This window comes from Diabrotica undecimpunctata, chromosome 10 (assembly GCF_040954645.1).
Source record: "Diabrotica undecimpunctata isolate CICGRU chromosome 10, icDiaUnde3, whole genome shotgun sequence".
Lineage (NCBI taxonomy): Eukaryota > Metazoa > Arthropoda > Insecta > Coleoptera > Chrysomelidae > Diabrotica > Diabrotica undecimpunctata.
The window spans coordinates 46753879-46769286 of record NC_092812.1 but is presented as its reverse complement, the minus strand read 5'-3'; the positions used below and the strand labels follow the sequence as shown (position 1 = coordinate 46769286).

The 15408-nt window shown below is 33.3% G+C and overlaps 2 protein-coding genes across 2 annotated transcripts in view; both read right to left on the bottom strand.

Moving 5' to 3' along the window:
* Window positions 1-11461, bottom strand: part of Corin (corin serine peptidase) — a 211602-nt gene extending 200141 nt beyond the window's left edge. Inside the window, exon 1 of the mRNA XM_072545549.1 lies at window positions 11351-11461. The gene's annotated coding sequence lies outside the window, so the exon portion shown is untranslated. The remainder of the gene's footprint in view (window positions 1-11350) is intronic.
* Window positions 11462-12350: 889 nt separating this feature from the next.
* On the bottom strand, window positions 12351-13283 carry LOC140451704 (zinc finger BED domain-containing protein 5-like). The gene has a single exon (XM_072545548.1). The coding sequence runs from the start codon at window positions 13281-13283 to the stop codon at window positions 12351-12353; it is 933 nt and encodes a 310-aa protein (XP_072401649.1).
* Between the last annotated feature and the right edge of the window lie 2125 nt (window positions 13284-15408).

The window sequence follows — 15408 nt, the reverse complement described above, 5'->3', positions numbered from 1 at the left end:
AACTGAACACCTCCTAAAAAAGGGAAAAGGAAAGTCTTACATTAAGATTGTGTTGTTAAGAAGCTTAAAAATCTACGAGGTATGAAGGAGAATAAGAGAAGAGTCTTTTGTATCTTTGAGAAAGAAACGGAAAAATAATCTAGGACAAGAGAGACTAGAAACACAACTACTTCATCATGTGTTAACCAAAGCAAAGACCAAAGATTTGACAAAGACAAACTTTTGAAAACAATCTTTGGAAAGGACTGGCCTATTTCTGATCCACGGCTTGATTGGTACAAGAGTTTGATTTTTAATGACCCCATTACAGCAGGTGCTGGTGAAGAGCAGGAAGAAATGTGTGACTACCTCGACAATGATTGCTGTGACTTGCATATTTCAAAAACTGTTTGTTGTATTTACTACGTATTATGACAATGTTTGTCACTTAGGTAAGGCCTATATTTATTACTTTATTTACCTGTCAATCAGCTTATGTGCACAACATTTTACATGCAAAACGACTTATTTCCAAGAATTCGTGCAAAAGGTCTTATTGCCAAAACAAAATCAATTTTTTAAACTATTTTTTAGCTACCCTAACTAAAATAAGTATTTTAATCGCATTTTTGGAACCAATACTATTGCATAACATTGATTAAAACTCATTATCCTTTTTCAAAGCAAACCTACAAGTTTTTTGCCCTCCCTGAAAAATTACTTATTTGTGACTTAAGCTTCTTTGTATTTAACCTTCTTATTTATATATTATGTGAATTTTTAAAACGTATTTTTATAAAAAATAAATCTTTAATTTCATTTACTTTTAGACCGGAAGAATTGGGTCCACACGCCAATGTAATATTTTACATGTTTATGTTAGAATTTTACGTTGATTTTTAAGCGGTGGAAAAGCCTATAAAACACAATTTTTCATTTTCAGCAGTATTTTCTCGAAAACTGGGAACTACGACAAATTCACAAGTAAACTTTTCGATCCAGAATTTGTTTTTTATATAATTATGTTTATTTACGATCTACATCATTACAGAGTATTAAGTAAATGTGTTACTGGTTTTGGGTGTGAAGGAGAGACGTCCAATGATGTCTCACCTTATTCTATTGTGGTTTAGTTTTGAAGTAGGTCTTGGGGCCAGTTTCCATCTTTTCTTCTTGTAGCTGAACCATTGTTAAATAATTTTCTTACTAGCTCCTTTTCATTTTGTGACTTCGTGGCTCGATAGATTTCTTCTCTGATGAAAGGAATCTTTAAGTCGTAGTGAAGTGTTTGATTATTTACGTACCATGGTGCATCCACTATCGATTTTAGCACTTTAGACTGGAATCTTTGGATGATATTCAGCGATGTTAGCTTTGCACAGTCCCATAGGTATAGTCTATAGAACCAGATAGGTTTGAGTATGGCTTTGTATAAAAGAATTTTGTATTGGATGACAAGTTTTAATTTACGTCCATGGAGCCAATACATTTGGCCAAATTTTAAATCGAGCTGTCTTGTTTTGGTCTGGATATGTTTCTTCCAAGTGAGACATTGGTCAAGATGGAGGCCAAGGTATCTAGCGTCTGTTACTGTTGGTATTCTTTCATTTTTCATTCTTACAGGTAAGCATATGTTGTGGCGGTTGGTAAATGTTATTTGAGTTGATTTTGTTTAGTTTACTTTTGTTCTCCATTTTGTATACCAATCACTGAATATGTTCAGATGATGTTGCAGGTTCTGTGATGCTTGTTTAAGATCTTCATTTACAGCTAGTATTGCTACGTCGTCAGCACAGGAAGCGATTGTAGTATTATTAGTCTCTGGTATATCGGCAGTGTAGAGTGAGAAAAGCAGCGGTCCTAGAATACTACCCTGCGGGACTCCGGAGTTGATAGGACAGAGGTTGGATTGTTGGTCATTGAATTTTACAGAGAAATATCTATTTGATATGTAGGATTTCTGTAGGAGGAAATAGTTACTGGATAGTGCTATTTTTACTTTGTAAAGGAGACCTCTGTGCCAGAATTTGTCAAACGCTTGTGAGATATCTAGAAATATAGAGTTGCAGCATTTCTTTTCTTCAAAACTTTTAGGTATTTTATTCATCATGGACTTGTTGGGTAGCGGAGTGATTTTCCCGAAAACAAAATTGATGTTTTGGTAGTAATGTTAGTAATTCGTTAGATTAGTAATGTTAGATATGTGTATATCCTTTGTAGTAGCAATCTTTCAAAAACTTTGCTCACGGTTGGGTGTAGGCTGATTGGTCACAAAGGTGTTACTTCATTGGACTCTTTTCCTTGCTTAAGGATCATAATTATTTCAGCAAATTTCCATATTTTTGGAAAGTATGATAGCATGCGGTAAAATATAACTGTTAGCAAACTAACGGTCTTGTAAGGAAGTTGTTTCAGTACTTGTGCTGAGATCATAACCTGGGGCCTTTGGGGAACTGAGTTTTTGTATTTCTTACTTGACTTCTAAAGGAATAAAACTTTTATTCAGGAGGGATATTTGACATGCTGCGCTAATTAGTTCTTCCACTTCTTTATCAGGGTCTGCTGGCTGCGTTTAAAATATTGTAAGATGTTCAGCAAGGACGTCTGCTTTTTCTTTGTTATAACAGGCCCATTCGCAATTTGGTTTACGGATGGGAGAAATAGTTGTGTATGGTTTCTTAAGCTTTTCAAGGTTTCTTAAGGTTTCTAAGCAAAATCACCGAATTCTCTCGGTCTAATATAAAGTTCAAAATAGTAAATAAAAAGATAAGTATGTGTGTAAAAATCTAATCCGAATTCAACTGTAACTCCTTGAACAAAATACAAAGTTAATTTGATCCCAATTTGTTTGCAAAAACTTACTTTATAATAAGCATTTATTCATCATAATGATAATAATCTACTATCCAGAGTAATTTATTTGATTAAATTCTACTTCAAAAAATTCCTGTAATAAAGCACAAAATTTAAATCAACGTTTTGAAACGTTATGCAAAAGTTTACTTAAAGCTTTATTCGCATGCTCTAATTTAAACTCACACTTCTAATGATGCAAATAGAGATCCATGCACAAGAGAGGTAAGCGTCTGTTTTTGATATTATAGAATAGTCAAAATAATTATTTAATGAATAAATTATTATAAAACAATAACAGTATTTATTGTTGTCCAAAAATAGCTTCCCATAAAATTATTAGACCCTCCGAGATATAGCAAACTGGTCACTGGCATCATTTTGGAAAACCGTAAGTTAATCACCTCAGATAAGTAAACTCATCATCAGCGTTTTTGTCCCAAGGGGATATTTTCTAATTCGGAAAATTGCCTGATACCTGTTACACTTCTTGTTTATGTCGTACTCTTTTAAATTCAGAAATTATTTTAAGCAATTTGAAAAATCTTGGAGGAACATCTAAAATTGTAGGTAGTACAAAACTTATTGAAGCAACTGAAAACGGTAAATTACTACGGCCAAAAAGCCTGCAATTTAAAGAACACTGTAGCGTGCCAAACATCCAGAAACAGATATTGTACCTGCTGCTCCCAACAACATGAATTTTCTATTTCCTGAAAAATACAACTTGCTATTACATAGTAATAGACAGTGCATCTCATGCTCTTAATACAACATTAATATTTGGACATGAACAGTTATTATACTTGTTACTAACGCATAAAAATTTGTTAGCCGATGGAACTTTCAAAGTTGTACCTGAAATATTTTTCCAACTTTATACTATCCACGTTTAACTTGATAACAAATTGTTTTTTACATCTTTGCGTTTCTGCCAAATAAGACTGAAGAAACTTATAGAAAATTATGTCGTCTACCAAATTTAATTCCCGATTTTTGCCTACTTGATTTTGAAAAGGCAGCAATCAGTTCTTTTCAAGCTTTATTTCCAGAAATTGAAATAAAAGGATGTTTCTTCCATTTAAATCAATCAGTGATCCGAAAGTTAGGGAAAATTGGTTTAAAACGTGGATTAATTTCCAACGTAGAAAATTTTGCAGTTTACGTTAAGATGCTAAATTCAATATCATTACTCCCTATAGAAGAAACAACTAGTGCATATTTACAAGTCATAGGAATTTTTTCTAAATTTGATGACAAAACTGAAGAGGTTTTGCACTAGTTTAAAAATAGCTATATTAGAGGTCTTGAATTGAGGAATGGCTGTAAGCGAGATCCAGCATTTTCTTCAAACTTATGGAATAACCGTTGTTCTTGTAGTTGAGGTATACTTATATGACTCTCCTTAAAGAGAACTGTATGGAGCCTTTAAATTTCTACAGTGTAATCTGTATAGTGAAGCTATTTGTGAACAAGCACTCGAGGAAGAAGATCTTGGTCTGACAATAAATGGTGAGACGATCAACAATATAAGGTATGCTGACGATACGGTTCTCCTAACGGGAACGCTAGTAGAACTACAACATCTCGTTCAAAGTCTCAATATATACTGTAACAGTTACGGCTTGAAAATTAATTTGAAAAAAACTAAATTTATGGTAATCACGAAATCAAAGAACATCAGAGCTAATCTTGTAATAGACAATACAACGATTGAGCGTGTGTCCTGTTATAAATATCTAGGTGCTTGGATCACAGACGATACTGATCAAACAAAAGAGATTAGATGTAGAATAGAAATCGCTAGATCAGTCTTTAATAGAATGCGCAAACTCTTTTGCAATTGTGATATCAATATAAAGTTACGAATATGAATGCTGCGGTGTTATGTCTTTTCTACCCTGCTGTATGGAGTAGAGGCTTGGACACTAAAACAGTTGACCACAAAAAACATCGAAGCTTTCGAGATGTGGTGCTATAGGCGCATTCTCAGAATATCATGGATGGACCGCGTCACTAACACGCAAGTACTCCAAACTTTAGACAAAAGATGCGAAATTCTAAATGAGATAAAAACTAGAAAGATGGAATACTTGGGGCACATTGTGAGAGGTGAAAAGTACGAACTTTTAAGAAATATCATGCAGGGCAAAATTAAGGGCAAAAGAAGTGTGGTAAGAAGAAAAATATCGTGGCTTCGTAATCTACGTGAATGGTTCGGGTGTAGTTCGATTGAACTTTTTAGGCGCGCTGCTAACAAAGTCGCAGTGGCCATGATGATTTCCAATCTCCGCTAGGAGTGGCACGAGAAGAAGAAGAAGTGTAATCTATCTTCTCGCTATGTCTTTTCCACAATTATCTTTTTACCCTTCTCTGTTTCTTAAAACCTCTATAAGTCGAACTTCAAGGAAGACGCCAAAAAATTCGAGTTTTCGACTTAATGTGAGTTTTTCTGTGCCCGACATGTTTGCTATTAGCAGAATAGTCCAACGTTTCTTGTTATGCTTCTTACCAAGCCATTTATTATTAAAAAAATAGTCTTATTAGACACATTAAAAAAACACTCTCGTTTCGTCAGCATTAAGAATCATTGATCTCATTGCCAGTTCTTGCAAAACATAAGTATCGATGGTCTGAACAAGGCAGCTGACACATGCCATTTTTTTTAGTTCTGCCACGTAATAGCCACTGTTATTCATATAACTTTTTAAAGATATTGTATTAAGAAAACTGATGCGGAAAAGATAACAAAAAGAAAAAATAACCAAACCGCTACATTTGAAAATATAACAGTTGAAATATATTACAAACCGATAGTTCAATTTATTCAGCAAAAAATTTCTGTTGGAATAACCCTTGTATAGTTCACAAAAGTTAATTTCGTACTGTATAAAGGCATTATAAGCCCCAAGATCTTTGGGGTGGTCTGTATTTAACTTCGAAACAAATATAAAGTTGGGAGGGAAAATTGAAACATAAGTTCTTGTTTGGAAAGTTTTTCAATATATAGAGAGCAAACCAGATATATAGACAAATTTCAACTGAAATCCGGAAATTTTTTGTTGTTTCTTGACCACAACTATTTAGAAACGTTACAAAGATACACATATTTGATGCAAATATTAACATTAGTTACAGGGGGATTGCATTTTGCGGTCATTTATTTTTAATTTTTAACTAACATATAGCGGTTGTGCTACGGTGCCATCTTCGTCTAATTCTCGAATTCACAGAGAGTCTCTAATTATAAAAGTCTATAATTATCACAGGTAAATATTATATTTATGTGGAATTTAACTGCAATTGATTATTAGGAAAATTACATTTTTAAATAATTAATGATTGACGTTTCAATTTCCACTCCGGAAATAATTTTCAAAAAAGATTATTTAAAAAAAAGGAGTTATTTTAACCTCTAGATGTTAATTAATTGGCGCATTGGTTTACCAATATAATAGGTGACTTATCTGACCTCGATCTTTCAGGAAAATAACCCATGTTTTAGCTGAAATTCTGAGAGTGATGTTGTACCCTCAGGTTGATATCAAATTCTAATTTTTTCTGTGTTTATGTATTACGTGTTTATGCATTATGTGTCATATTACATATTATGTATAGATGATATGTCTCTGACCCATAAATGTTGGTATGTTCTTGTTGCTGACTTCTTTTAGTATTGGTAACCAAAGCCTGCTACTTTATGTTGATGAGTTTGCTATACTTTTTTCTTCAGTAAGTGAGATGAGGGCTGCTTTTTTGATTTTTCCTTTTTTGCTTTTTGTTTCCTTCATGACTATTGATGAATCTTTCCATTACACTCTGTATTCATTGTCCCAGACATGTTTGCATATCTTTAATATTTTATAGATCGGCCCTCAATTCGTCCCCGAGCAGGTACTAGAAGATAATCGTACCCTTAATTTCTATCGATGCTAATTACGGTACTTTAATGACCAGTAATTTTTTTGATGATAGGGAGAACCAATCCCCAATACCTACGGAAACAGGACCACCTATACTAGTGGCAGAAATAAGAGCAGCCATAATATCACTAAAAAAAATGGAGAGCTCCAGGACCAGATGGAATACATTCTGAATTTCTTAAACTTCTTGATGATGAATTTTTAAGAATACTATGTAAAATTTTCAATAATATCTATGACATAAGATTGGTTGGTTTCAGAATTTATTACGTTACCAAAGAAACAGGGAGCGAAAAAGTGCTGAGAATATAGGCCAATAGGTCTAATGAGCCATACACTAAAACTTTTTCTTAAAATTATACATCGCAGAATATACAAGCTATGCGAAGAGAGAATAGAATACACACTTTGAATTCATGAAAGGCGTAGGTACAAAATATGACAAGAGATTTACAGGTATTATTCCAAAGATGCAGAGATATGACTTGCTATATCTACATCTTCTTTGTAGACTACCAAGCATTTGACACAGTTCAACACCGAAAAAGATAGATGTTCTAACAAAAGCCCAAATAGATGATAAAGACCATCGTATAATACAAAATTTATACTGGAACCAATCAGTCACAATAAGAACAAATCTTGGAGATAAACCATCGGAAGCGATCCAGATTCTGCGAGGCGTTAAACAGGGATGTGCTTTCACCCATATTATTCAACCAGTATTCAGAGGAAATATTAAGTGAAGCTTTGGAAAATTGCGAACATGGCATCCTTTTAAATGGAGAACGAGACAGTTTAAACAGTTTACAGCAAATAATAAACAAAGGTAATGAAGTAAGTGAAAGATTTGGACTACAAGTAAAGATATCAAAAACTAAATTTATGGTCATCAGCAAAAATAAAATTAGAGACGTCCAACTGCTTATCAAGAATACACCAGTGAACCAAGTCAAACAGTTTACCTATCTTGGAACAATAGTAAACGACCAATGGGATCACAAGAAGTAAAATATAGAAGGAGAGGGCTAGGAGTGCATTCAACAGCATGGCCAAACTCTTTAAAAGCCACAACCTTAATCTGGAGATAAAAGTAAGGCTCCTATGATGTTATATCTTCTCTATATTATACTACGGAGTTGAATCCTGGCTCCTCACAGAAGCGATGGAGAAAACACTTTAAAGCCTTCGAAGAGATATGGCTACAGAAGAATCCTAAGGATATCATGGACGGACAAGATAACCAACGAGACTGTACTACGAAGAATAGGAAAAGAAAGAGAGGTGATGTATACCATTAAAAGGAGAAAGTTAGAATATCTAGGACATATAATGAGAAACGGCACTAAATACAGACTACTGAATATATTCCTTCAAGGCAAAGTATTCGGAAAGCGAGAAATTGGGAGAAGAAGAATATCATGGTTAAAAAACCTGAGGAAATGGTTCTCCACAATAACAACTAATCTATTTAAAGCATCAGTTAATAAAATAATTATAGCCAGAATGATCGCCAATATTCGAAACGAATATTCACCAAAAGAAGAAGAAGAACGACACCAGTCAAGAGCAGGGGATTATAATTTCTAAGAAAATCAACTTTAGTTTAAGAACGTTTAAATTTATTTTTACTTTCATTTTATAATAACTACTTGCAAGCAAAGTATTATGGAATGCTCTAAAAGTTTTAGTGAACGTGTAAAACCTGTTTTTATAGTAGATTCTCAGAAATATACATGACATAAAGAGTTGAAAAGTGGTGAAGTGTTTTGGAGATGTGCGATTCGCTTCTGTAAAGCTAAAAATTTGTGGGTGTCGAAAACTTGATAATGCACAGTGAACTAGAACATACTCATGAAAAAAATTTAAAAAAAAAACTAAATAGTCAGATAGTGAGTGTTGGTAGTAAATGTAAAGCAACCGATGACATTTGTGAGAAGCCTTGCAAAGTAATACATTCTGTTTTAAGAGAAAATACTGCCCAGTTAAGTAAGTACTTTAACAGTCAAAGACGTTGCTTCTATTCGTAACACTCTACCGGTTGTACCGAAAAGTTGAACAGACGTTATTGCGTCTATAAAAACAGTGACTATAAGACAATAAAAGATGAAAACTTTGTTTTCATTGAAGACGATGTTGAAGTCATTATCGTATTTTCGTGTCTAAAAAAATGTTACACTTCTTTGCAAAAGTAGCAAATTATATCTTCTTCTTATAGTGCCGTGCACCTATAGTGCGTTGGCGAACTATCTTAAGGCCAGACGTCTGTCTTTTGCGGCATGCAAAAGATCGCCAGTGTTATTTATGCCTGTCCAGTTCTTTATGTTCCGTAGCCACGACATTTGTTTGCGACCTACTCCTCTCTTGCCTTCAATGTTTCCCTGGATGATTAGTTGAGGGATTGCGTATTTTTTTCCTCTCAGAATATGGCCGAGGTATCCAATTTTTCGTACCTTGATCAAATTGAGTAGTTCTCTCTCAGTATTTGCCTTTCTAAAGAGTTCCTCGTTTATCACCCTATCTGTCCATGGTATGCGGAACATTCTTCGCATCGTCCACAAATCGCAAATTCACACAAATTCGCAAATTATATTTCGATGGTATATTCAGCTACTGTCCAGATCATTTCTCGCAGTTGTTCAAACATATATTGGAAAATGGATATTATATTCCACTTGCTTTTTGTTTACTACCAAATAAGAAGGAATGCTCTTACAAAAAATTTTTAACAGTTTTAAATTTTTGCAAATTAAATGCTTAAATTGGGGATTAAATCTGAACTTAGAAATTATTGTGGTAAATTTTGAAATAGACATTCACAATGCTATAAGGACGACGTCATCTGCAAATCTCAAATGACTGAGCTTCTTTCCATTTATGTTGATACCATGCTCGTTTAGGTGTTCTTTCTTACAAGTATGTTCTAAAAGCGACATGAATAGCTTTGGAGAGATGGTATCTCCTTGCCATCCGATGCCTCCGATATATTTGATTATGTTAGTGTAGCGATGGTCTATTCGGCATTCTGTCAACGCTTTTAACATTTTCTGGTGGCTTATGGTATCGAATGCTTTCTCGTAGTCCACAAATATCAGTGCCAATGGTTTGTTGTATTCTGCAGACTTCTCTCTCAGGTTCTTTATCACTAGTAAGTGATCGTTAGTGCTGTATCCCGATCTAAATCCAGCTTGTTCTCTAGGCTGATAGAAGTCTAACTTAGCGTCGTCATTTTTGATAATTTTTGTGAAAGTTTATATATGTGTGAAAGCAAACTGATAGGACGGTAATTTTTTAGATCTGTTATGTCTCTTTGCTTGTGTAATCAAATAATGACTGCATTGTTCCATTGAGAAGGAGGTTTTCCTTAGTAGGTATGTATTCGGTTAAAAGCTTGGACAAAGCCTTAATAAGTTTATTTCCACCTAGTTTAATCGCTTCGATCACTACTCCATCATCGCCAGGGGATTTGTTATTTTTCATTTCTAAAAATGCCGTTTTGATTTCGTATAGAGTAATTTCTGGCATTATCTCTGATCCCTGGTTTGTGATTTTAGGCAGTGGCTAATCTTGCCTTTCGTCGGTGTTCTCATACATTTCGCGATAAAAGGATTCGATAACTTCAACGATTTTGGTTGTATCCGTAGTAATGTTTCCAATTTCGTTTTTTATTTTGTACATATTTTTGTTGCCTATGTTGTTCGTATTTCGCTTTAAAACTTTTTAACTTTTGGTTTCTTGAAATATTTTAGTTATTTTTCTTGTATTGTTTTTTCTTACGTCTTTTCGAATTGATCGGTGGATATATTATTTAATTTTTTTATTGTTGTGTAGTTGGAGCCATATTTTTCCGTCAGTTGTCTTCTTTTACCTATTAGCTCATTGGTATTTTGGCTTAGTTTTTCTTTATGGATCAAAACGGTCGGACAGTACTCCCTTTTCGTTTCTTTTATAGCCTTAGTTATGCCATCATTTGCTTGATCTACATCTTTCATTACAGGATTACAGGAACGAAAATAGTGAAATTGGAAAATGGCTACGACATATATTTGGTTTACCACTCTTGAATCCATCGGAAATAGGAGAGATTATTTTCCTTTCTATTAACAATTTGGTGGATAATTATATTTCTGAGGATGCCGTATTTTTGCCTTGTTTATGGACTGAACTCAGCAGGAGTATACAAAGGAGCACAAATGCACGTGAATCTTTCCATAAATTTAATACCAGTTTCTATTCGGCACATCCACCAATTTTTAATTTTCTTGAAGTTTTAAAAAAATTTACACTCGTATGTACATTATTAGTAATCTAGTTATATTTTTTTAATACTGATGAGTATTTTTATTTTCTATATATGTACTTTTGAACATAGAATTGATGAGTGTACTTGGTTTTATGAAATATTAATGAATTAAAAGATACCTATTTAAAAAATATACACATATACACATTTTAATTTTTATAACCAAAAGAACTCGTAGCAATACCACATAAGAGAAATAATATTTTAATTTTATTTTTGTATTAAAAATCCCAACTTTGACATAATACTTTAAAACTGATTACTGATACTGATACTGATTATATTTATTTACCTGCTATTCTCGGGAATGAATTGATGTATGTTTCTTCAGGTAGGAGATTAACAAAATTGGTAATTATAATCCCGAGTTAATACACGTCCAATTTAAAGATGCAGATCTTTGATCTCCCCTGTGTCTTGACTGGTTTGGTTGTTGTCAGTATAGATCTCTGTGAATTGATTGTAAAACACACTAAACAGAATGACATAAAACTATATCTATATATTCAATAGAAAAAATAAACTTTTGTAACAATTTATTTAATAAAAGCATATTATTAACATCAAACAATATTAATGTGACGGATGTGATTGTTTATTTTTACACAAATAATTAAATCTAGGCTCAATTTGAGTTAGTGCAGATCGTAATAAATTTTCAACGTTTATTAAAGTTGAACGGTATTTTGATTTTATGTAATTTAATGTGGAAAAGGCTGATTCACATAAATATGTTGTACAAAATGGCAGTAATTTGTTCATTGTCATTTCCGATAGTAGGGGATATTCTGATTTGATTTCTATCCAAAATTCAGGCACTTAAGAAAATCTGAGTCGCAAGGTAGTATCACTTGTTAATTCGGCAAATTCTTCTTGTGCTTTTAAGTTTAAAAAATTAATTTCTTCCATTTCAATTGAAAATGGATTGCAAATCCATTGTTGTGTATCGATATCATTGGGAAAATACCTATGCATGTAAACTTCCATATCCTTCAAATGATTAACTATAATTTTTGTTATAGGAGTATCTTTTTTTGAAATATTGTTACTAATTATATACTCATCAGTAAATGGAAACATTTCGGGCGATCCACTTTCCACTCTGTTCTTGCATATAAGAATTTTTTTAACAAAGGCCTCAAGTTTATTTTTTAACATAAACATATTAACGCAGACTTCCTGCATCGATAAATTCATATCATTGATTTTATCAAAAATATCTGCCAAATAGCATAGCTTGAGAAGCCATAAATTATCGTGAAAATAATCGGCCAAATTAGAATTTTGCTCTGTTAGAAATAAATAAGAACTTCATCTTTTAAAGTTAATAATCGTTTCAAACTTCGACCTCTTGATAGCCACCTAACTTCAGCATGTAGCAATAAACTTGTATAATCCGAATCCATATCAATGCACAAATTTTTAAACAATCGACTATTAAGTGCTCGACTTTTAATAAAGTTAATGATTTTGACTGCATCAAAACACACAGTGTTTAATTCTGGTGCAATTTTTTTAACAACAAGTGCCTCTCGGTGAATCATACAATGTGTAAATGTAATATGATCATTTCCAGCTTTAACAAATGCTGTAAAACCAAGATCTTGTCCGGTCATTGCTGCAGCACCGTCCGTGCACACACCAACACATTTTTTCCAATTTAATCCTTTTTTAAAAAACTCGTTTACTTTTTTATATATATCTTTTCCACGAGTATGACCTTCCAGAGGACGACAAAACAGTATATCTTCATGGATGCTTCCCTCATAAATATATCTTACAAAAAGTAACCACTGTGCCATTTTTGAAATGTCTGTCGACTCGTCCAGTTGTATTGCAAACTTTGAGCTGTCTTTAAGCCTCATAAGAAGCTGTTGAAATTGATCATTGCTAATGTCTGAAACTCTTTTGGACACAGTGTCATTTGATAATGGAATTTTACTAATTTCAGCAGCATACTGTTTTCCATGAACAATTTCAGACATTCTTATAGCTGCAGGTAGTAAAAGTTGCTCTCCAATAGTAAAAGGCTTTTTCGTTTTTGCTATCAAATATGAAACTTCATACGATGCCAATAGATATCTATCATTCAAAGTAACATGCTTCTCCAAAGTGTTCTTTTCTTTATTTGATGTTTGCAAAAGACGCTCAAAATATTCTATTGGCTTTTTTGATAACGTTGCATGTTTAGTATTCAAATGTCGTTGCAGTTTTGACGGTTTCATGCTTTCTGCAGCCAAAACTTCTTTGCAAATTAAGCACACTGGTTGTTCTTCATTGTTGTGAGAAGAGCATGTGAAGCCATACTGCAAATATGATTCGTCATATTTTCTTTTTTTTTTGTTTTGCTAGAAGTCGGATTTGAAGCACTACAACTTAGTTGTGACGGCGTGGCAGACTTATTAGTTGGAATTTTAATTAGCCATTTATCCATGATGGTTAAATAATAGTAAATAATTAAACAAAATGTAGTTGAACTTTAACGTAATAATTAAAAACACCAACTGAAAATTACACAGTAAATACACACATGTGACTACGAAGACAAAGCTGAGTCCAAACTGAAGTACAAACAGAAAAATAACTACACTCGAATCTTTACCAGTGCAATGACAACAAATTACGATCAGATCAACCCCGACGCATGGCGTGTTCAAAGTGTGCAGCGCACAAAGGCACCGTATCACAAAGACGCCGAAAAAGAAGCTTTCATTTAATTTTTTTTATTATTCTTTTATAAAAATAATATGCCGATTCGCCTAGCCTAGCTTGATTATGCTTCCGTATTGTATGTGTAAGCTGTAAGGCGACGCGGCGTCTGGGTACTTTCACTAAGTTATCTTGCAAACAGTGGCGCCGGCGGCCAGACATCAATGTCGAACGTTCAGTTGAAAATCGAGGAGCGCGTTGTATTTATTATTTTAAATGCTACTTCCATATTTTCATTTATAGGCCCTACATAACAGTTTTGCATTGCCACTTTTTTCAAAAAATAGTTATAATAAAACTACAATAGTATTTTGTATGATTTTTATTTGTATTTATATTTGTACGTAGTGTGTATACTAATTTTAAAATTTTAAAATTTTATTTATAATGATTGAAAAGTATCAGATCTTTGCGACCCCCTTTCAGTAGTCTCGCGACCCTCCTGGGGGTCGCGACCCACAGTTTAAGAAGCCCTGCACTAGAGTCTAGTGTACCTATCTTCAACCAGACGGTTGAACCTAAGACACCTCCTAAAGTTTGTTACGTGGCCAGGTATATGACAATTGAGACATATCGTTTCTCTCTTGCATTCAGCAGCCAAATGACCCTCGTGGCTACATCGGAAGTAGCATCCTCTTCTGTTTTGACCCTCAACCTGGTATAACCTAGATAGTAAAAGCTGGCTGGGGCTTTTAATGGGAATGCCAATTAATAGAATGCAAAAACCGATTTAAAGCAGCAAAATTGGGAAAAAAAGAGAAATAAAAGGCAAACGGGTAGATGTAGAGGTAATAATAACTTACATATAAAAAAATTGTTACCTATGAAATAGCTAAAGATCGTGGGATAAACGTGCTTCGATGTGGATACAAATGAAAGGTTATATGGCTAGAAACAATAAAACATTTATAATGAACAATCTTGATAAATTTATGAAGCCCTCTTTGATAACAAAAACCGCTCAGAACTGGACAGATAACTGTCCAGTTGAAAACAAAGTAAAAGTTACATTATGCACATATATTTTTTTTTCGAACCCTGTATGTTTTAGTAACTACGCATTTTAAACAATCTATCTATTTATTCTCTAAAGTATGTCAGAAAATGGAGCCGTATGTTTGCTCTTGCATTAGAATTTTAGCAATACAAAAATTTGTAAAATTATGAGGATTATTAAAATATTTAATGAGGGTACTGTGCCTTCAACCATTAAGAACTATACTATAGATGTATTTAATTAAAACATTTTTATGTGGCCGGTGTAGTTATTTCAACGTTCTAGCTATAAAACTGTATTTTAAAGTTCCATAAATAAGAAATAAAATAAGTTATCGCTTAATTCCAATGAGTAAATTTAAGTATTATGTTTAAATTTGTTCGTATTTTTGGGCCCTACAAACCGAGAAGCTCTTGCCTGGAAAGATTTCGTTTCAAAGCGTTCGAAAAAAAATAAATAGGGAGATTCGAATGACAGCAGAAAATATAAATTGAAGGTCACTCTGTGTCAACAATCAATATCTAATTATGTCACCTATAGTGGCATATATAACGTCTGCTGTATCCTTGATGTTCAGAGTGTTTACCCAATTATATTTTATTTAGATTTTCTTCCTTCTTTATGTATTGCAAACTGTTTTATTA

Excerpts from the sequence above, each read along its gene's own strand:
- LOC140451704 (XM_072545548.1), bottom strand. The coding sequence starts at position 13,283 with ATGAAACCGTCAAAACTGCAACGACATTTGAATACTAAACATGCAACG.